General features: G+C 35.7%; 1 protein-coding gene across 9 annotated transcripts in view; it reads right to left on the bottom strand.

Annotated features, from left to right (window-relative positions):
- BIRC6 (baculoviral IAP repeat containing 6) overlaps window positions 1-23,402 on the bottom strand; it is a 223,543-nt gene that overhangs the window by 157,187 nt on the left and 42,954 nt on the right. For 5 of the 9 annotated variants that reach the window (XR_006215936.1, XM_042982196.1, XM_042982197.1 and 2 more), the window contains exons 7-15: window positions 21,750-21,972; window positions 21,510-21,670; window positions 17,182-17,240; window positions 10,134-11,528; window positions 5,263-5,412; window positions 3,129-3,354; window positions 2,179-2,339; window positions 958-1,089; window positions 334-465 (exon numbers count right to left, since the gene is read on the bottom strand). Coding sequence is in view for 8 of the 9 variants with exons in the window: in XM_042982196.1 (XP_042838130.1) it covers window positions 334-465; window positions 958-1,089; window positions 2,179-2,339; window positions 3,129-3,354; window positions 5,263-5,412; window positions 10,134-11,528; window positions 17,182-17,240; window positions 21,510-21,670; window positions 21,750-21,972 (2,639 nt within the window). In the remaining variant the exon portion in view is untranslated. The remainder of the gene's footprint in view (window positions 1-333; window positions 466-957; window positions 1,090-2,178; window positions 2,340-3,128; window positions 3,355-5,262; window positions 5,413-10,133; window positions 11,529-17,181; window positions 17,241-21,509; window positions 21,671-21,749; window positions 21,973-23,402) is intronic. The other 4 variants (XM_042982202.1, XM_042982200.1, XM_042982199.1 and 1 more) reach the window with 2 other exon arrangements.

Genomic DNA, 23,402 nt, shown 5'->3' on the forward strand with positions numbered 1-23,402 from the left:
CAAATCAAGACAGAGAACTCTAAGTTGACGGGAAAGGCAACCATGCCAGAACATGTCACCTGGTTACTCAAAAAAGCTCTGCTATACCACACTAAGTCTGCAAATATTCATTTTTTTTATGCTTTCTCAAAAAGTACTGAAACCTCCAAAACACAGAAAGTAGTATCAGAGTCACTTCTGAGAAGAAGGGACCACAGTTATCAGAAAACTGGTGCAACTATTAATGCAAATCCCAAACAAAAAAGTATCTTAGTTTTGTGAGACCAGTTTAAAAAAATCTATTTCACATTTGTGGCATTATCTATCCTGCGTTTGTAAAATATGTTACTTCACCTTTAACAAGTTTGGGGCTTGTTAATGTCAACATCCCAGCATGCCCTGAGAGATCAAGGCCACTAGCAAGCCATACTGGTCCACACAGAATGTCTTCTTTGTGATCTTCTAAAAATGGACACAATCTAAGACCTAAAAAGAAAAAAAACATCATTTTCTTTTAAATTAGCTTATAATTTAAAAATAAGTAATAAGCAAATATCTATCCCATTTATGATACCACCACACAATATACCATAATTCGAATGTGTTCAAGTAAGATTCACTATCATGCTAAGGAAATATAGTCAAAGATCTGATATATTTTCACATATCTGACATATGTTGCTTTCCATTCCCATATTATTTACATTCACCTTGATTTTCCAAAAATATTATAAAACCATGACATGATTTTAAATCTTGGGATATTAAAAAACAAGAATGCAAGTATTAGCGCAGCTGTGTTCACAAAGATGAGCTGAAAGTTAAAGCATATTGCCAAAGCAGAATTACAGGTTATTTTTAATTGTATTTTTAAAACCATGTTTTTGCAAGCCATAAGGAAATCTTTGCCCAACATGATGCATTTTGGATCACTATTCCTTTTACTGTCATGGACAACAGCTCTGTAATTTCACTCACACTGTGATTCCTCTACATCCATGTGCTGCATTTCTTCATTCAAATCAACCAGGGACGGTTTCCCATTTTGTTCCACTTCAATGTTAAGAGCTGGAGACAAAGGAAAGGTGATCTGCCTATCTACTGCTGTTTCTAGAGGATAAAAATATTAGTAAACTTAATTTTGCTTAATATCAATAATTTATGTGCCTGAAATTCTAAAACCTTGTTATATTGGGAACTACTGTGATTTTTATCACAGATGCTACAAAATGGTTGTCAGAAGAAGAAAAAAATTAGGTCCCATTGTTTCATACACTATTCTCTCTTTTAATGGAATTCAATATTCGCCTGAGAAATAATTTGCTGGCAGCTAAACTAAAAGTTCATACCCTAGACTGCAGAGTACAAACACCTGCAAAGTTTTCAAAACACCAGTGCCTAAATCCTAGACCCAATTAAAATAGAATCTGTCATGATTCAAAAAATGCACCACACACACACACACATACACACACACACACACACACACACACACACGTACATATGTATTTTTGAAAATAAGGAATTTTTCGTGTTTCATTGTTTCTACCCCTTGGTGTAAAGCAGCCATGTGATATGGTAATATGAAATTATCTCCAGCCTTTTAAATTAACCGATTAAGCAGTAAACACCAGACAGTAACGTCTAGTTCCCAACATGTTACATGTGTACAATCTATTCAACGAACTCAAAATACCAAAGTCTGAACTTGTAAAAAAAAAAAAAAACAAACAAACAAAAAAAAACCAAATAAAGTTGGGTGTATTTCTGGCATTATGTGAAAGGCTGAGTTTCACCAATAGTCTTAAGAGTATATGACTTCATTAACAAAGTTCTTTTCCCAATAGGGTCTCCACATAGGAAGAAAAACATGTAAGTCTAGTAGTGATGAAAGTGAAACTAATTTAGAAAGGAACTAACTGAATTTCCCAAATAGCATAATTACATTATTCCAGTTTATGCACTTCCATACAATACTGAACTACCAAAAACCTCTAAAATGTTCTAGAAGTAACTTTTTCTAAAATAAAACGACCAAGAGCAGAGCAGAAAACAAATATGGGGGTAGGGGAGAGAGCAGAGAGGAGGCAGGGGAGGGATATGAAACCTAGACAGTCAAGTTGAAAATCAGTTTGTTTGTTTTTTTTTTAAAGAAATCAACTGCAAAATCTTCAAATATAAATTCTGATTCATTCTTACCATTGACTTTCCCTAAGCCCGGAGCTTTATTTTTCAGCAGTGTCACTTGTATCTGCGGAATATTGGTGATGTTTGAGTTCAAAACAAATTTGAAGTCCACATGTCCAACCATACAGGCTTTAGGTAGAACCAATTCAAACACATGTTCATCCCAGCTATTGCTGTCAAATAAGGGGGAAAATGCTAAATACAGCAAAAATCTTTCGCTGACCAAAACCACATTGTCATTAACACTTTTCATATTCTTGGATTTGCAGCCTCCAACAAAACTCAGTGCCTCTCAATGGGATCAAGAGAGAAGACAAGCAGCTCCCAAAAGAGGTTAATCTTAGCGCAATAATTGATCTTACCTTAGAAAGTGACACCTACCCTGTGAACTGAACATTACAATAAACCCTGTTTCTTACACTGTGGAGCATTATGCATCAGAATTGTCTGCAGATTCCTGGGCCCCACCCGAAATCTATAAGTGGAGTCCCAGGAATCTGCATTTTAAAACAAGAACTTCTTGGGGTGCGTGGGTGGCTCAGTCAGTTAAGTGTCTGACTCTTGCCCTTGGCTTAGGTCATGATCTCACGGTCTGTGGGATCAAGCCCCACACCACGCTCTGCGCTGACAGCTTACTGTCTTTCTATCCCCACTAGGATAGAAATTCCAGCGACAACCATATTACTAGTGTCTACAGGAGTGACTGCACAAAGCAACCATTTATCTATCTAGTAAATCAACTTGTGAACTGAGTGACCAAACTAATTGCAATGGTGGATTACTCTCACTATTTTATCCTACAACTAAGAATATAGAAATTTCCAAAATTAAGGTGACAAATCAAAAGAAAAAAGTTATTAATAGAAAAAGTTAAGAAAAACAATATATCTAAGAATTTTATGTTGCCTCTAACAAATATATAATGTAGACTTAAAATTTAATACCCTGAAACAATGTTTTACCTGTCAGTCTGTAGTTTCCAAGTTCTAGTATGCTGAGCAGCATCTCCGTGGTGTTGCTGATGTAAATGTTGAGGATGCCTCCTTTGCTGCTGTTCTTGCTGAACTTCTACCCAGCATGGAGGAACAGTGGCTGAAAACCGTGGGGTCAAAGTCTCAAAGCGGGTTAGCTCCACTAGAGATGTCAGGATGTCAAGGGTGAATGGCTGGTCCACCAACAAATCAACTCCTTAACAACAGTAAATATTGAATTTGAAATAGGTTTTTAAAACAAAGTAGTTTTAATCTGTGTTTTCTGTCTAATCAATTACAACAACTGCAAAATATCCTTAAAGGTGTTATATATACACATATATACGTATATATATACACACATGTATATGTATATATGTGTGTGTGTGTATATGTGTGTGTGTGTGTGTGTGTGTGTGTGTGTGTATATATATATATTTTTTTTTTTTTTTTAATTTTTCAGAAAGACAGAGACAGGTCAAATAGAGGAACGGCAGAGAGAGAGAGAGGAAGAGAGAAAATCCCAAGCAGGGTCTGCGCTGCCAGCAAAGAGCCAGACGTGGGGCTCAAACTCACGAAACTGTGAGATCAGGATTTGAGGCAAAACCAAGAGTTGAGCACTTAACCAAATGAGCCACCCAGGTGCCTCTCTTGAGAGTTATTAATGAGAGCTAAGAGATCTACAGGCAAATGAAGAAACTAGCACTGACTACATAATGGCCACAATGAAAATCCACTTGAATATTTTAGATTACAGACAGGGTACCTCTTACTGGACAAACCCAAACTCAACCTGTTAGAAGAGCCTTGACTGGGGTGCCTGGGTGGCTCAGTCGGTTGAGCATCCAACTCTTGATATCAGCTCAAGTCATGACCCCAGGGTTGTGGGATCGAGCCATGAGTTGGGCTCTGTGCTGAGCATAGAGTCTGCTTAAGATATTCTCTCTTTCTCTCTCTCTCTCTCTCTCTCTCTCGCTTCCCCCTTCTAGCCTTCTCCCCTGCTTGTGTGTTCTCTCAAAAATAAAAATAAAAATAAAAATAAAAATAAAAATAAAAATAAAGAGAAAACATAGTCCTGACTGAGCTCTAACCAGCCCTAAGTTAATAAGGGCAACAAAAGTAGTGCTGAAAGGCAAGCCAAATCTGTATCAAACCAATAAATAACTTTTAGACTTTGTTATTTACAAAACAAAATGCTAAGCATCAGTAAGTACATAACATCTGCCCTTTTTTTACTTCATGAAAAAGTAATTTTAAAAAGGCAAAGCTATACTGATGGCAAATAAATACTTACAAGCTAAAAGCTTAGGGAATAAAATGTGTTAAGAGCTAAGGGTAAAACATTAACAGCACTAACAGCATTAACTGTGGAAGCACAAAGAAGAGTTTAGGGTAACATGTAAACAGCATGAAATGGAATCATATACTTAAGAAATCATGAAAAATTTATTGTAACTAAACACAGAGAAGAAAATTATAGAGTTACTTCAACGAAGTCCACAAAGCAAATTAGAATTTCAACAGGAGTAACATGTTAGCATTACTTTCTCTGAAAAAGCAGCTCTGGAGGGCAGTATAGAAAGAACATAGATAGGAGAAGACGTACGAACAACAAACAAAAACAAACCTGTGTAATGATGCACAATGGGGTAACAAAAATCTGAATATCGTGCCCCAGGGAGAGAGTATTTTTTTAGCTTTTCAATTCCAGTAGTGATATTAGTAATATTAGCCACTCCATTGATTTTATACTCACTTAATGAACTCCTCTATTTCATCCTATTTCCCGCCCTAACTATACCAAAAGCTCCTTAATGGCCAAAATTGTGTTTTTGCCTCTTAGGTGACATGGCCAATATTGGCCAACCTACCACAGGTGAAAAAGCATTTTTTATTTTAATGTTTACAACAATTTCTAACTACAGAAAAAAATAGTGATATATAATAAACAAAATCAAGCCTAGTAAAAGAATGGCAACCAGGAAATGAATTCCCTCAACTAAGTAACCAACAGTTGACTGTAAAAACTGAAAGAATGTTTAAGATTATTTAAGCAAGAATCAGAAACCTTTGAACATCACCAGAATTTCTGTTTTAAGAGTCATTTAAAAACTCAGTATCATACCTGAAATGCCAGGACTTGAAGGATTTGATAAAGGTTTGGAACCTTCTGAAGATGGTTCTATTCCTTTAGAAAGAGCTCCATCCACTAGTATATCAGCTTCATCAATATCGTCACAAGCTCCTCCAATTTGGAGAAAATGAAGCTCACCGCCTACAGTGTAGTAAAATTTTATCAACAAAGGCACACAGAGTATGGGTAAACATAGAAGTGCACACTACGTCGGTAAGAAACTTAATTTAGTATCATTCAACAGGCAGATAAAGGGGGCTGCCAAAGTGACATATATCCCAGAATTTAGAAATTAAGTTGACAAGGCACTTCAAAATGAAAATTTAATAAAGAAAATGGCAAACACATAAACATATATGAAAACAGTTATTTACCTAGTACTAACTACATGTAAAACACTACCTTAAATGCTTAAAAATTCATTTAATCTTCACAAAAACCCTTGAGATAAGGACTATTACTGTGACCACTTTACAGATAAGGAAACTGATGCATCAGCTCTGTATCTCAGAAGTAACAAAAATAGAGTCTTAATTTTTTGAAGTATTCATAATGAAATGAAATTCAGTTTCTATTTTTTATATCTCTCACATAAAAAAACTGAAAGCAAACTTAGCAAATATTTAAGACAAAAATCAATGGATAAAAGTATATTCTAACAAAAGTATTTAGAGATTCACTTCCACCATGACAGAACAGAATAAGGAAGATGATAAATCCACTTCCTGAAAACCAACTTACAAAGCTAGACAGAACTGTCCTTCAACCAGGGTGGGTGGGGCAAGCCATGAAAACCAGAAGGACTGCTACTGCAGAGAGGACAGCTGTCAGTTTAAAGGGCTCAGTGGCAACAAAAATGAGGTATATCAGCTCTGCTACCTGAAGTCAAGACCCTGTCTGGAGCAAGCAAAGCACTTAATAGAAAGTTGTAAGAAGTGAAAAGAAACATAGGGGGCTTGGTAAACTCTCCACATACTACACAAGGATCAGAGGTTGTACACATGTGTAGCAAAACCAGACCTGGCCCAAGCTATTCATATATTCTCAGTCAACTAAGTCCCATGCATATGCAGAAAAGATGTGAGAGGTCATAACATAAAATAAAAACAAAGAAAACAAAAGCCAAGGCACACCTGGATACAGACTTACTGGTGAGGTTACTTAAGCACAATCACTTATCAAAATCTTTGGCTGACCACTAAGCCACGTGGACACAGAGGCAACAAACGAATACCAGGGGGGTAAAATGACGAGAGACATGACTGCAAGATTGAAAAGAAACGAATTACAGAAATATAGTCCTGGTGGGTTAGCAAACAAACAAAGCAACAACAACCTCCAAAGTGGGGGGAATCAGAATCCAGAATTCTACAATGTTATTTAAAACGATCAGTATTAAATTAAGAACTGTAAGACATGTGAAAAAAGAGTGACCCATGCCTAAGGAAAACAAAATCACTGAGAAATATCTCTGAGTTCCCAAGATTTAGATTTGGCAGACAAGGACTTCAAAGAAGCCACTGTGAATATTTTCACAGAATAACAGGAAATCAGGTATGGAGAATTACAGGAACAAATGGTGGAAATGACTCAACAAGTGAAGAATCTCAACAAAAAAAAATTATTTTAAAGAACAAAAGGGAAATTCTGGAGTTGAAACATAAAATTCCTAAAATGAAAAGTTCACCAGAGAGACTCAAAGCAGATTTGAGAGGGCAGAAGGAATCATAAAATAAAAACTGAGTATAACTAATTAGCCAATCTGAATAAAAGAAAAAGATTTTTTTTTTAAGTGAAAATCATCTCAGATACATAGGACAGATCAAGTATAAGAGGGTACATGTAATGGGAATTCCAGAAAAAAGAGAAGAGAACAAGGCAAGGGGGAAACTGATGAAATACTGGGAAAAAACTCCCAAATTTGAAGAAAAACATTACACTGCAAATCCAACCAATTCAATGAACTTCAAGTCGGAGAAATACAAAGAGAGTCACAGATACCTATGTTATAGTCAAACTGCTCCAAGTTACTCAGTGAGAAAATCTTAAATGCAACAAGTTAAATATGACTCATCAGGTGGAATAACTACGATGCAAAATGAAACAAGTGCAGAAATAGTCAACCAATAACTGTACATTCAGTACTACCCTCAACGATGAAAGAAAACAATACCAAATTTACACACACACACACACACACACACACACACACACACACACACGTACCAGAAATGATAAGGTGGTAAACATAATGTATATTTTTTCTCATTTCTTTGAAAACTTTTTCCAAAGACAAAGATGGTAGAAAACAACTTTTTGGTTGGGTTTATAACTTATCTAAATGTAAAATATATAAAACCATAGTGGCACAAGGGGACAAGAGAAAAAAGATCAAAGTATATTTTACTAGAATTAAGTAATTAGCATTATTTTAAAGTAGACTGTGACAAATTAAATCACTAAGAACAGAACTCAAAAAAAAGTATTTAAAAAACAATATATAAACAAAGGCAGCAGTAACGTCACACCAAACAGCTGAGTGGGAAGTTCTAGGTAGGGAGCTCTAGAGGTCAGCTACTGAACTAGAAAGAGTGACTGAGAAATCAACTATTTCCGAACTCTGGAACCCAACCAGAAACAGCAATCAGAGGATGCTTCATAAAAGGAAAGGCTGCTGATCTTCCCTGAAAGTAGAACCCACTGCCACCCCCCATTCCTCAGCCCTGTGCCAGCCATGGGGAAAGTGGCCCACACTTCTGGAGTGCCTGGCTGGTGGCAGGGTGGACAGTAGTGACCTTATTTCCTTGTTTCACATACAGGTATATGTATGTGTATGTATATTCTATTTGTGAACTTTAATCAAACACAGCCGCATCAAATCTACCTTTAAGTACATTATTACTATTTGAAATTAACTTACAACATTAGTTATAGATTTTAATCAAAAGGTTCAATAATTCTCCACGAGACAACGAGTTTTATGTTATCTGAATATACTCTTAGGACAATGTCATGTCCATCTGATTCAGTCTGCAAACCTTTTTAAAAATTTTACAACTGCTTTATGGACTGTCCTATACATTTTAACACATCAACTTTTCTTTCCTCTTTTTTGTTACTAATGTTTTCAAATGCATCTTCATCAGTTAATCCTTGAAGAACTAGGGGATAATTTTCAAAGTGATTAATTTCACAGGCTTTTTCTTGTCCTTCGATTCATCTGGATAAGTTCTCTATCACATGAGATCAATTCCTAGAACTTTTCATTATCCAAACTCCAAGAACACATTAACCTGTTTAAACACTACTTCTCCTCTGACTCACCAAAAGCGTATCTCATCAAATAATTAAAATCATTAAACCCTGACTGCATTTCTGGAAAATATTAGTATCTTACACAGATGTGCCCTGGGGCAGGGTCACTCAGGTTTCAAATCCACTCTGGATGGCCTATGGCAAAGTAAAATTGTTTTCATTTTTAAAATCTTTCACATTCAAAGATTCCAAAAGCCTCAATGTACAAGACTTTGGCTTTTGTTACGTTCTGGCAGTATAATGTATTTTAAGCACCCGGACAACAGATACCCCAGGTATGAATGCTGACTCTGTCATTTATTAGCTCTGTGACTTAGGCAAGTTACTTAACCTCTCTTTCCTTCAGTTTCCTTATCTGTAAAATGGAGACAGTAATTGTATATACCTCATAAAGTTGGCACGATGACTAAATAAATTAACAGAAGTTCTCACAACAGTGAACAGGCACATACGTAATCAATGAATTCAAGTTATCCTTCATACCACATAGTATTTTAATGATTTTTCTAAACTTTATTAACTCTAATTCAAAGTTTTATTGAAGTTATTCTGCATTGCTCATTTTTTAAATTAATCTATTTGGATTTTGATGTTTTGTCAAGATTTTTCTTCCCCTTATTTCACTAGATGTATTCCAAACAAGGCAATCTGAATGAACCACTATATTCACCACTACCCTTCTTGGCCAAACTCTTGGAATCTTTATGAAAGTGAGGAAAAACTCAGGTTACTTCCTCCCAAGAACCACAAGTGAGATGGATAACTTCCTCACACCCAGTTCCTCTCTGAAGCACCGGTTACGGTTACCTGGGTTTCGAACATCTCCTGGCCCTAAACTCCTACTACACTATCAATAAGACTATTCATTGTGCCTGATATGATCAGCAATCCTTTTCAAAAATGGCTATATCTTTCCAACTTAAAATATATAAAATAAGAAAGGAGAAGGGAAAATACACACTGTTTGTTACTCTGTATGGGGCCTCAGATGTTGCAAAACTGATTTAACTATCAGCCAAAGGTTGGGAGTAAATCAGACAAGGAAAGTTTATTTGGCAAAACTAGTAATTTGTTAAATATTTTTATTTCAGGAGGAAATAATGACCAGTATATGCTCTATGCCAAAAACTTTACATACATTATCTCATTTAATTCTAAAAAGCCTAAAAACAGGCCTTCTGATCCTCATTTATAAATACACAAAGGTTTACTGAGTTCAAAGTAACTTGCCCAAGGCCACAAATTTGAGCAGATGCAGAGTCAGGACTCACAGAAACAACAGCAGGTTATTTTCTTGAGGTTAAAGCAGAGAAGATACTTTCTGAGAGACTTATTAACTTATTTACAATTAGAATCCTTACCTAGGGCAGTAGAAAAAAGTTTTAAAATGTTAAAACAGTAGAAAGATTTACCACTTCATTCTAAAAAAAACGTATTTCACTGCATCTATATGGATCTAAAATTCATACTAGGTATGCACATAAGTGAATGCCACATACACAGATTTTAAAAGATTGTAGAAGAACCAAACAAACCCATCTGCTTACCTTTGGTGCATGCACACAGCCTGTCTGTACCCGAGCAGTAAATGACAGAAACAAATGTGTCCTGTTCTTCAGTGCCCTCCTTTTTGGGAGGTTCCACTTTGGCCAAAATTTCAAAATTTGAAAGATCTAATATTTTTACATATCCTCCCTGAGTGGTTATTACCAGGTGTCCAAGAGTAGAAATATCAGCCTTTTTTTCTCTTTCAATGCCATTCTTTGAGGTTAACGGCATTTCCTCAACAGGCTCCTCACAGTCATCTTCTCGATTATCCAATATATCTGGTGGAAGCAAAATGAGCGAGGTAATTGTGTCCTGGGGGTCTTTGATATGTTGGATTTTTATTGGCTCCTCTTCTAAAGTCACTATCCGAGTGGCATAATTCATTTTATAAAGTATTAAATATCCACCACTAACGTTCCTCTGCTCAGGCTGAATTATCAAAGGAGTCTGTACATCTGCTGGTGATTCATGTTGGATTACACTAATATTTGCACCATTCACTACAGCAAGATTTGATTCCAGCTCGCCTTTCCGTCTATTACATAGTGCAGAGTTTAATTTATTTAAATTATTCAAGGCCTCTACTTGATTTATTGCACTCAAGGATTCAACAGGGCATGTCCGTAGTCCTACCAACAAATGAATTCCATCAGCACAAGGAGTTATGGAGTCTATACAAAGATTCTCCTCCTCTGCAAACTTTGGCAGCCTCAAGCACTGAACCAAAGTCCCAGGCTTGGGAAACACAGAGTTCCACTTCTCAGAATCTGGAGAGGTAAGGTTGGCTGCTGCATCTGCAAATTGCTGAATATAAGTCACAGGAGGATCCTGCAACAACAACTGCTCCTGACTATCCAGCTCCATTTCAATAATCTGTGGAACTGTAAAACCATCATCGTGCAAACTTTTACTCATTATATTGTTCATCTGTGAAAATATTTTTCCTGCTTTCTCATCAGATTCCTTGATACTATAAAGAAGCAAAATGGGTAAAGTCCTCCTTACCAGAGGAGAATTTAATTCTGAATTAGTACAGGACTCATTGTCAGTTGACCCTTGTTCTGATATACTTTCACCCTGAGTTCTGCTTAAACCATCCAGTGACCTGTGAGAATTACTACTAATGGGTGAGGTAGCAGGAGATTTATATGTTAATAAACCTCCAGCTAATAAACAAGGAAAGGGAATGTTGTGTTGTTCCTGGTGCTTTTCCTTTGTCTTTTCACTCTTAGAGTTTGTTAAGCAAGGATTTGCCCCAAGTTCTTCAAGATCCTTAACAGTATCTTCAAGCACATTTGCAACAATCTCCCACTGGAGTTTTTCAGGCTGCTGGAGAATGCTGAGTGCTGTTATATCAAGGCTCACTTCCATGGCTTCCTTCTGTGATGTGTGCCCTTTGAAAAGGAACAATATTCATTAGAATTGGCCTTGAGAATGCAAATCAAAATCTTTAGTAGGGGCACCTGGGTGGTTCAGCTGGTTAAGCGTTTGACATCAGCTCAGGACATGATCTCGTGGTTCACGGGTTTGAGCCCCACATTGGGCTCTCTGCTGTCAGCACAGACCCTGGTTCTGATCCACTGTCTCCCTCTCTCTGTCCCTCCCCTGCCTCAAACTCGCTTTCTCTCTCAAACATAAATAAATATTAAAAAAAAAAGAAAAAATCTTTAGTATATGGGGCACCTAGGTGACTTAGTTGGTTAAGTGTTCAACTCTTGGTTTCAGCTCAGATCATGATCTCACGGTTCGTGAGTCACATACAGCCCCATGTGGGGTTAAGCACAGACAGTGCTGAGCCTGCTTGGGATTCTCTTCCTCCCTCTCTCTGTGCCCCTCCCCTGCTCACTCACTCTCTCTCTCTCAAAATAAATAAACTTAAAAAAAATCTTTACTGTAATGCTTACATTAATTTTCTTTTTTTACACATCTAATCGGTGCATTATAATTACATAAGTGGAAGAATTTTAAGTATTTAAAGGGAAGTTAACCAAATCTGATATAAATTTACTGAGAAAAACCACTGAGGCCATTTAAGAGAGTCAAAATCATTTTCAAGTCAGAATATATTCTCCTGACAATGTAAGCAAACCTTCCTCCCTTTTTAATTTAGGAGAATGGTTAAAGAATGGAGACATTATTGGCATCAAAATAATACGAGTTCTGCCCTTCAATTCTAAACCAAAAAACACTGCATACCATTATAACTGTCACTTAATCACTTTATAGAATATCCACGAAGTGTTATTATAGGGTCAGTTCCTTCTCTTTTACCATTTAAAAGGAGTCATAGCATCCTCTACTCTCTCCCACCCTACCATGCTAATTATCAGTTGATTATCATAGTACACAATGTAACTCTAAGTTCAGCTTAGAAAAAAATTATAACTACGAAGGAAAAGTTCCAAAAATATGTCATTTTAAAGAGAAGCATAAATGTCTTCTGTGTTATCTGCTAATTTATACTATGTTTAGAGTCAACTACATTACCCCTTAATGAATGACCTTTTGTGTACTGTGTGCTCTTCAAGCTGCCCCCTTATAAAGAGCACAAAAGTCATTTCTCAGTCTCAACACTCCAAACATGCCATGTCTCTCTACACACAACCCTGTAAGAGAGGTCACTCAACCCCTAAACCAGATATAATCTCTTGATACTGAACTGAAAGTCTGAACCAATCTGCTCTTTTTCTCACCTGCAAAAAATACTATCAGTCAGGCGACAACATTATTAGCAACAATAACAGCTAAGTATTTATGACAAAGAAAAAAAACAGTGGAACTGGCTTTATAAATTTAGATAAGAATACAAAAGAGTAAAGGAAATAAATATAAAATAAGCAAGGAAACTTGCATGAAACTTTGAAAGCTGCCCAAGTAAAAGAACATGCAAGTGAGATTCATGGAACATCATACACTTAACACTGAAAGTTCTGTTCACACCATCTCTGTTACTAAATCATCTACTACTTCTTCAAAATGCTCAGTGACAGCTTTATCTATTATTTCCCATTTTCTGAGGATAATCTTCTCACTTCAAATAATGTCACTATTATGACCTAAAAATGAAACCATTTCTAGTTAAACAGAAGAAACTTTTGATTATACACTCAGCAATTTAATTGTCCTAATGGAACTGTTCATTTATTTAACCACTCATTTGGCTACAGTCATATGCACTTTGTCCATATTGCCATGTATTAAGTCTAATTTAGATGTGAATTTAGATTTGAAATTAAAAGTTGACAGTAAGATTCTGATAACATGTAGTATGCTATAACCAATCTTGAGGATGCTCAACTATTAACTGAACTAAACTGAAACTTTTTAAATTATTTATTTTAAGTTATGGTCAGAAATCTATTTTAGTCTGTCTATCTACAGAGACATAAAAACAAAATAACCATAATTTACATACATTAACACACATTTAAGAAATAGAAGGTGGGAGGCACCTGGGTGGCTCAGTCAGTTAAGTGTCCGATTTCAGCTCAGGTCATGATCTCACGGTTCGTGAGTTCCAGCCCCGCGTCAGGTTCTGTGCTGACGGCTCAGAGCCTGGAGCTTGCTTTGCATTCTGTGTCTCCCTCTTTCTCTGCCCCTCCCTCACCCATGCTCGCTCGCTCGCTCTCTCTCAAAAATAAAAACACTAAAAAAAATAGAAGGTGGGACTATTAATAAAGAAAGGCAATACAAGAAGTGGCATTATTACTCTGCTTCTTCCCAGCTACTTAAGCATTCTATTTCAGAAGACTGACAAAGCACAGTAACAACTGTTAGTACAGTAAGAAAATCTGTTATCTCATCTCATAAATTCTCAAACCTACTGGACTACCAAACAAGTGTTTATACTATACACCTAAAAACAGACTACAATACAATACTGTCCTGATAATCATTTTGGGAAACCAACAGTTCTATATGCCAAACCTCCTGAGGGTAGCAATGAGGTTTTACCTAAGTATTTTTCTAAAACTATCAAATTTCAGTTTGAACTCCTCTTCAATCTCCTGTCACACACTCTTCCCACTCTTTACAAGAAGCAATATATCCTTACTACTATTACCTATATCCTCAGTAATACTGCCCAAAGGCCAAACTTTTCTCTCTGACATCATCTAGATAACTTCAAAAGTCATAACCTACAAATGAAAACAGGTAAAAGTCTCTTAGTCTCCAATCACATTTTTGAAATTAAGAAATACATTCCACAATTCTTCAGACCACATCATTCACTTTGATGGGAATCATCTAAAGTTGGTAAATGTTAAGTTTTGAAATAGCATCTATGAGTTATTTTAGATACCTCAGGAAAAGAACACATCTTCTGTTCATATCACAAGCTTCCATAAACTCACCAATAATCTTTCAATATAATAAAATTAACTTAGAAGATACAGTAATCCCCCTTCATAGGCGGGGGATATGTTCCAAGATCCCCAGTGCACACCTGAAACTGTGGATAGTATCGAACCCTATATATATTACATTTTATTCATATACATACATATGATAAAGTGTAATTTACAAAAGAGGCACACTAAGAGATTAACAGCAACAGCTAATAATAAAATAGAACAATTATAATAATATCCTGTAATAAAAGTTATGTCAATGTGGTCCCCCTCAAAATATCTTACTATACTGTACTCACTCTTCTTGTGATGATGTGAGATAAAATGCCTACATGAGGAGATGATAAAATGCCTATGGGAGGAGATGAAGTGAGGTGAATGACATAGGCACTGTCTTGTAGCATTATGGTACTACTGACCTTCTGACCATGTCAGAAGGAAGGTCGTCTGCTTCAGGATGGACCACAGGTAACTGAAACCATGGAAAGCGAAACCACAAGTAGGAGGGAGGGGACTACTGTACATATTTTCCTACAAATGAATTAACTAGTTATAAATCCTACAAGGAGGGAATTAAAAATTTTGAACCAGAAGGATTTTTTTCTCTTACCATAGCTACCTTTTAATACTACATATGGACAACAATCCCAACCCTAAATGAGGTATCATAGAGAAAGTCAACAAAAATACATGGTGACTTTCTTAGATACTGGAAAGTGAGGTAAACAGGACTATAGTATCTAAAGGAAGTATGAAAGAGCAACTAGGCATAGATGAAACAGATAAAAGTAGAAAAGGGAAAAGGAAACTGACCAAAGAGACATTATAATTACAAAAATACCTACTGAGATCCTTAGACCCAGAGAAAAGAACAAAGCTACAGCATACAAAGGAAAGGTTATGGTTAGAATCAAAAACTTTGAGAGCAGAAAAAGGAAAATTTAGTTCAAACACTTCACTTTTCAAAGGAAAAACTAAGGCCCAGAGAGTTTGACTTGACAAGACACAAGAGTTAGTAGAAGGGTTCAAGTTCTAAACAGGTCTCCAGGTGACCTGTGACCAGTTTATTATTTTTATCAGATTAAGAAAATGCAATTGTAGCTCTTTTCTGTTTTTACAAAAGGACAACAAAATGGGAAAACAGCACTATCTTCATCAAACCAAATTTTTTTTGATGAATCTATTCTTTATTTTTCAAGAGCTAATGATACAATTGTATATTATTCAGGACATTTCCCTACTTTAAACATTTTTTTCATTGCTACGAACTACCTCAAAAGACAAGTTAGGTTTAACCCCAAATCTACCCAAAGGTGTAGCATTGTTTGGGGGCTTTAAAAAATTTTCATGACAATTTAGAATTTAGAAAGCACTCGCCATTCTATAATTACTCGAATTTTTGACAACTGTTCTATACAAAGCTGTGTCTCTTCCACACAAGTTACACATATCCTTAGTTCATAAGATTTGACATTACAAAACAGCCACAATTTAATAAGTCACTTTTTAAAACTACCGGTGCTTCCCAGGTTCTATGCTTTATATATTTTTATCTTAATCAGTCCCCAAAACTCTAAACAGATGTTAACATAATTCTTTTATGTATTATTATGTATTAGGAAATGCATTCAGCCTATAATAAATAACAGAGTTAGAATTTGAATTCTGATATAGAAAAATTATTTTAAGATGTACTATTAATTAGCCTTGCCTATTATATAAAAAACTACATTAAAATGCAAAGTACAGGGGCGCCTGGGTGGCTCAGTTGGTTAAGCAGCCGACTTCGGCTCAGGTCATGATCTCGCGGTCCGTGAGTTCAAGCCCCACGTCAGGCTCTCAGAGCCTGGAGCCTGTTTCAGATTCTGTGTCTCCCTCTCTCTGACCCTCCCCTGTTCATGCTTTGTCTCTCTCTGTCTCAAAAATAAATAAACGTTAAAAATAAATAAATAAATAAATAAAATAAAATAAAATAAAATAAAATGCAAAGTACAGTCTTTCACCCTAATATGTCATAAGATAATGAGAAAGGCAGCACTTACTCGATTGCCTTAATGTCTATGATTTTATATTTTAAAATATATTTTAAAATTTATTCTCTATTCACCTGTTTTATTTTGGGAATAAAGAATCTTAATTTCAGTATTACTTTTATATAACCACAGAATAAATTATGCAAATAAACTGAACACATTCTGTCTTAATGTCAATTCCTTGACACCTATGACAAAACTTCAGTGGAACTATCACTTCAGGGGTGCCTGGTGGTTCAGTCGGTTGGGCGTCTGACTTAGCTCAGGTCATGACCTCACAGTTTGTGAGTTCAAACCCTGCATCGGGCTCTGTGCTGACAGCTCAGAGCCTCTGCCCCTCCCCCACTCATGCTTGCTCGCACGCCTGCACGCGCTCTCTCTCTCTCTCTCTCTCTCTCTCTCTCTCAAAATAAACAAACATTAAAAATAAAAATCACTTCAATCTGTTTGGCTTGAATATGTACCATTTAAAATATAAGTATGGGACTCCATATATACTAATTCAAGACCTCTAATGTGCAAATTTGAGTTTTCTGTGTATATTAGTGAAAATTCAGAGTTTGCATTAACTGAGAAATTTAGAATTAAGTAATATTTAGCTTTACCTACAAATGAACAACTGCAAAGATTTAAAAAAACAGACTAACATTTTTTTTACATACCTGTCACAGAATCTGATCTGGAATGCTCTTCACTGTCTGAATCCTCCAGTAAATCGTCACTTAAAGACAAAGCAAAAAATAATTTAAATTTCAAAAAAAAGTATACATGAGACAAAGAAAAAAGTACAACGACCACTGCCTTGTATCTCAAATATAAGTATCATACAAAACTATTAAAACTAGCTTAAATGACATATAAGTAGTCTGAGATCATAAGTGACTAATAATGCTGGTAATGGATTACCTTAAAATCATGAAATAAGCATCTGCTTGGAAAAGGGTGTGGAAACCACTAAGAATCTATAATAAAATTTGTAGGGATATGAAGACCGTTAAGGTATGACAGAAAATAATCTAGGTAAATAAAAGGATAAAAGAGAGAAGCAGCTAATAACATCAAGTACAAACTTTTAGTAGCAAAATTTTAATAACACTGTGTTACAGAATTCCGGAAAGCTGTCCTAGAACAAAATAAAAGAGCTACTAAATAGGTGTGTATGTACACGTACTCACACACATGCATGTATTTCACTTTTGTTTTGTATTTGGTTGGTTTTGGAAGGGGTGATAAGAACTCTGTGACAAGCAGGGAAACTATTACAACTCAGAAGTCAGGGGTTAAGAAGAGACAATAGTTCCTCCTTTACTCTTCACTGTGTCAAAAAATCACCAGCCTCCCTCTTGGCATTATCTTTATCCTCACTCTCTATTGTTCACCAACAAGAAAAAAACGTAACAAAAGATCACTCTGGCACAATATTAGGCTGTGTCTGTACTCTAACAATCAGCATTTCTACAGCAGTGCTAAAATTCTGATGACCTCAATTACAAAAATAAAAAGATTCATTTTGGAGGAAAGTAAATATTAATTCTCCCTTTTTGAAACAATGTATTTCACTTACAACTGAAATAACCAGGTACTTGCTTTAAATGAAATATAAGTTAGTAATTTCCGTTTAAAAAAAGTTTGAAATATGGGGGAGGGGGAAGACTCAGACACTTTTGACAAATTCCTGTGTTTTAAATTTTTCAAGTAGAAGTAACTGTCCATAAAACAATTTTGTGCTATAATTTAAAACAACAACAAAGAAAAATGTGCAGAAGTTCAAGATCAGTTGCTGATTAGCCTCAAACTATTTAAATACTAACTGGCTGGTTTCAGAGAAGTAATAAAGATACCGGGAAAATTAAATCCCAAGAGGAAATATTAATGATTGGGAATTACCCATAATGAAGAACTCCAAACCAAGATACAACAAGCTTCAAGTATCGAAAGGTTTTTACATTAAGGAAAATAACCAAATATTACCCACCTATAATGAAAAAAAGGTTAAAAAAGTAGTTGTATATTTTAAGGAAGAAATTCAAGGCACCTTGATAGGCTTTACAAATAACTTACAATATTACAAATAATGTTCCAAAGGGTTGCCAGATAATCACCTTAACAGACAAAAAAAAAAAAAAAAAAAAAAAAAAAGTTCTTTCTAAAGTTTTTCAAAATACAGTTTTTTCAAAATAGCTTATGACAGAAAAATTCTCATACCATTACATAATAAAATCATGAGTAAAATGATTGAATTGTACACTAAAAGGGTGAATTTTGTGATATGTAATTATACCTCAATAAAACTTTTAAATATGAGTTAAAAAACATAAATACATATTAAAAAATTTAACATATATATATATTAACATAACCGAATGATGTGAGTATGGGTACTCTACGTTTCTTCAAGTTACTTCTCTGTATTGTCTAATTTTTCTACTTTAAGCATGCATTAGGTATATAATACACACTACATTTCCTGAACCCTTGTACACACACAAAATCTTTTGCAGAGTAATAAATGTGCAAAATAAACCAGATATTATAAGTAAGTTTTAAATGGTTAGTTGGGATTATCTGTTTTTGAAAACTGAAGATTACAGGGATACCTTAGTTTTGATACATCAATACTATAAACAACTTCAAAATTAAATGCAGGAAATTTCTACCCATTTGAAAAACATAATATACAAATGAGACAAAAATGTTAATTCATTAAAATTAAGTGTGTCCCCAAATAAGTATTCTTCTTTCCCAAATAAAAATTCTTCTCTGAATGAATTCAGAACAAAGAAAAATGTTGCCTTTTAAGTAGAAAGGGTTATAAACAATTCGTGGGCAAACTATACTACTAACTACTTTAAGCATCTTGGCTAAGCTTTAATCTGTTCAATTAAATATTAATTCTTCAAGCTAATGAAACTCACAGAGTATATTTTAAAACCAAATATATTGTATCTTGTAGCACAAAATCAGTAGTAGTTTAGTTCATTATATTTACTACCAGTGCAACAGAAATCCTGCTGCCTCTGGGGGAGGGGAAGGCCAGAGAGGGAGACTGAGGTTAGATATGAAGTTCCACCTCTTCGGCTTCCTCCTGCCACCCCAACTTAAGAGTACTCTTTCTGTATGATTCGCTTCACTTTCTCAGGAGAAAAGTGTCCTTCTATCCTAGAAAGACTGCCTCTTAAAAGTAGGCAGAGAGGTTTATATCCCAACTCCAGCACACTACCCCACACAGTACCTGCCCACCTGAAATACTGGATACACGTTTACCAAAAATGTACATTTTACCTAAGTGAGTGTGTGTGTGTGTCTGTATGTGTGTGTGTGTGTGTGTGTGTGTGCGCGCGCGCGCGCGCATCGGCGTAATCTTAAAGAGTATGTCTTGAATTCAATTTTTAATCCCCAAATTACAAAACCCCAAGACAAAAGTTCTAATTAAAATCAGTGTTCAGGGGCACCTGGGTGGCTTAGTTGGTTGGGTGTCCGACTTCAGCTCAGGTCATGATCCCGTGGTTCATGGGTTTGAGCCCCGCGTCAGGCTCTGTGCTGGCAGCTCAGAGCCTGGAGCCTACTTTGGATTCTGTGTCTCCCTCTCTCTCTGCCCCTCCCCTGCTCATGCTGTCTTTCAAAAATGAATGTTTAAAAAAAATTTTTTAAATAATAAAAAAATAAGTAAATAAGTGTTTAAAAGCACATACTAATTTCATCATCTTATATAAATTTTCCACTAAGAAAATCACAGACCTCAAGCACACTTACTTTCTAGTCCTATTGACAAATGTGCTCAAAACTCAAATTATAGGTCAGGTGCTTTCCCATCAAGTTCTCACAAGGATTTATAATAACTAAAAACAACCATGAAGCTTTAATTCAGTCTGTTCCAGAGCTCAGGCCACATTCATTTACCTACCCAGAATTTATACATTATCATTACCAAGACAGACTAGACAGAGCTAACCTTCCCAACTAATATATCATGAATTTTCCATTAATTCCCTTAATAAAATAATTCGTACTAATAAAATTTTACATGAGTTCTTAATGAAAACACACACCATCAAAGGGACTATGAAGCAAAATACTGTTCAACCACGAACTGTGGCATATAACATCGATCACACATCAGTAACATAAGAAGCCCCTGCAAGTGAAAAATGATAGACCTCCTCAGCATCAGGGCACCTGACCATAGTTAAATAGGCTCCATTTCACATTGCTACTCTCAGAATCTTAAAAGGGAGTAGCTTCTACTGCCTACCACAAGTTGGGTACTTTGTGGAACCCTTTATTCGGTCCACCTGACTACACTGCAGACATTCCTCTATAGTTCTAGCCGAGTTCAGAGCTATAACTGCAGTGTCTTGGGAGACGAGTGGGTGAAGTGAGATTATACTTTGACTCTCTTACCCCCACGCAGATCAAATACAGCTACAGAAATCAAGACTGTCAGAAAAGCTGAATGGAAAAGAATCCAACACAGCATTTTTACCAGAATGTCTCTTTAGCAATCATGCCTCAACTCACTGCTGACTACTGATAAACTATTTTACATAATTGGGTCATCTTGCCTAGCCAGAAGTTTTTTTCACTATCCAACGGTACTGATACAATTTAAGGTGTCAATGAAAAAAAGTGGAAACCAAAATCATTTGGTTCAACTGCTCTAGGAAAAAATATACAACAAGATAAAACTTCAAGTATAATCCGAGGATTTCATTTCATTATTTAGACTTTATTTTTCAGTGCAGCAATTATTTCCAGTTGGCACAGATTGAGACAGAATATAAAAGTACGTTTTACAGACTATAGCATTTCTGAATGAAAAACTTTTCTCAAGAATCACAGAGCTCTTTCAGACCTAACAACTGAACATTTATTCTCCATTCTCTTGACCTAATATTTTTTTCTGCCTCTTTAATTAGAATTAAGAAAATATAAAATTTAGGAAAACACCTGACTTTTATAAATGCCACTAAAAAAAAAAAACCTCACATACCTATCTCCTTCTAATTTGGGTATATCTGAGCAACTGGAGGAGTCTTCCAGCCATGCCAAAGTTGGTCTCCTGGATTCAACTGCTGAGCTTGGCTCTCCCGACAGAATAAGCTGTTGTACAATTGCTGGATCATAGGCATTAATTTCAAACTTTAAGTGCACCTAAACAAATGAAAAGCCTAAGTTTAAAACTGATTTTTTTCCTCAACTACTAATCTATCACTTCAAAATTGAAACATACCTTCATAAGTTTGGAAACATCCCATATGCAGATCTTTCCTCGTTTTGTTGCAGCAGCTAGAAAATGAGGGCAGCTCCCCGACCCAAAGCAAGATATTCGGTCAGTTCCATCCGTACAAGGAAACTGTGCAGGACTTGTTGCGAGAGTGACTGACAACGGCACATTCTGTGTGTGCTCACCTTTCACAAATGGGCAGTTTGGGGAATGTCTCTCGTGTTCAGACCTTTACACAGATTAAGGAAGGAAAAGTTTACTGAACAACATCAAGCTGTTAAATCTGTAGATTAAAAGAGAACTCCAGGATCTTTCCTTTTTTAAAAAAACAATTATTTAGACTTTATTAAAAAGACTCAAATACCAAATCACTCCATCTGATCAAGATCACTAACATCCTACCACTCACGTTGGTAGCAGTTACTCTTCACTTGAATGGATTACATAGAAGGTCAGTCTCAAATGACACAGAACACTACAGTATAATTTATACTCTATTAACATACTGATAAAATTGTTTAAAGTTCTGATAATTCCTCACAGTTTCCTACAACTGTAAATAAATAACTACTCTGTTTCAGTTTAAAATTCTCCATAAAGGTACAACAGGTAATAAGAATGTATTATATATTTGAAATTTGAGAAACAAATATATCTTAAATTAGATCTTAACACATGTACACACACAGAATGGCAACTAAGCAGAGGTGATAGATGTATTAATTAGCTTGATTGTGGTGGTCTTTTCAGAGTGTACATGTACCAAAACATCAAGTTATACCCCTTAAATATATGTAATTTTTACATGTCAAAGATCTCTCAATAAAGCAATTTTTAAATCATATATAATTATATGCATACTTACATTTATCAGTGGCCACAATATAAATGATATAGAGTAAAAACTCAACAAATGCCATTCGTAACACAAAAAATCTTTTAGTAAAGATCTGCAAGCAAAAAGATCTATAGAGTACGGATAAAATGACCTAGATTAAGAACACACGTAGGTGAATAGGTGGCTCAGTCAGTTAAGCACCCGACTCTTGATTTCGGCTCATGATCTCATGATTTCTGGAATCGAGCCCCGCATTGGGCTCTGGGCTGAGAGCACATAGCCTGCTTGGGATTCTCTCTCTTCTTCTCTCTCTGCTCCTCCCTCTGCTCACTCCCTCTCTCAAAAATAAACTTAAAAAACAAACAAACAAAAAAAGATGCGCAAATACATCTTATACATTAACTACAGGACCAGACCAGATAAATAACCTCTAAACAAAATTTATTTTGGGGGGCGCCTGAGTGACTCCGTCAGTTGAGCGTGGGTCTTCCACTCAGGTCATGATCTCATGCTACACAAGTTCAAGCCCTGCCTAGGCTCTGTGCTGACATCTCAGAACCTGGAGCCTGCTTCAGATTCTGTGTCTCCCCTCTCCCTGTCCCTCCCTGGCTCGTATGCTGTCTCTTCCCCTTCTCTCAAAAACAAATAAACACTAAAAGAAAAAGCTTAAAAAAATAATTTTCTCAAATATTGAAAGCAGGATCAACTTTTACACTGAAAAAATTATCTCTCCAACTTTGTGACTACTTTGTTTCTTTCTGGTTATTCTTTTTTTACTTTCACTAGCTGTAATTACACAGCATTATTTGAAATGCCACGAC

This window comes from Panthera tigris, chromosome A3 (genome assembly GCF_018350195.1).
Source record: "Panthera tigris isolate Pti1 chromosome A3, P.tigris_Pti1_mat1.1, whole genome shotgun sequence".
NCBI lineage: Eukaryota > Metazoa > Chordata > Mammalia > Carnivora > Felidae > Panthera > Panthera tigris.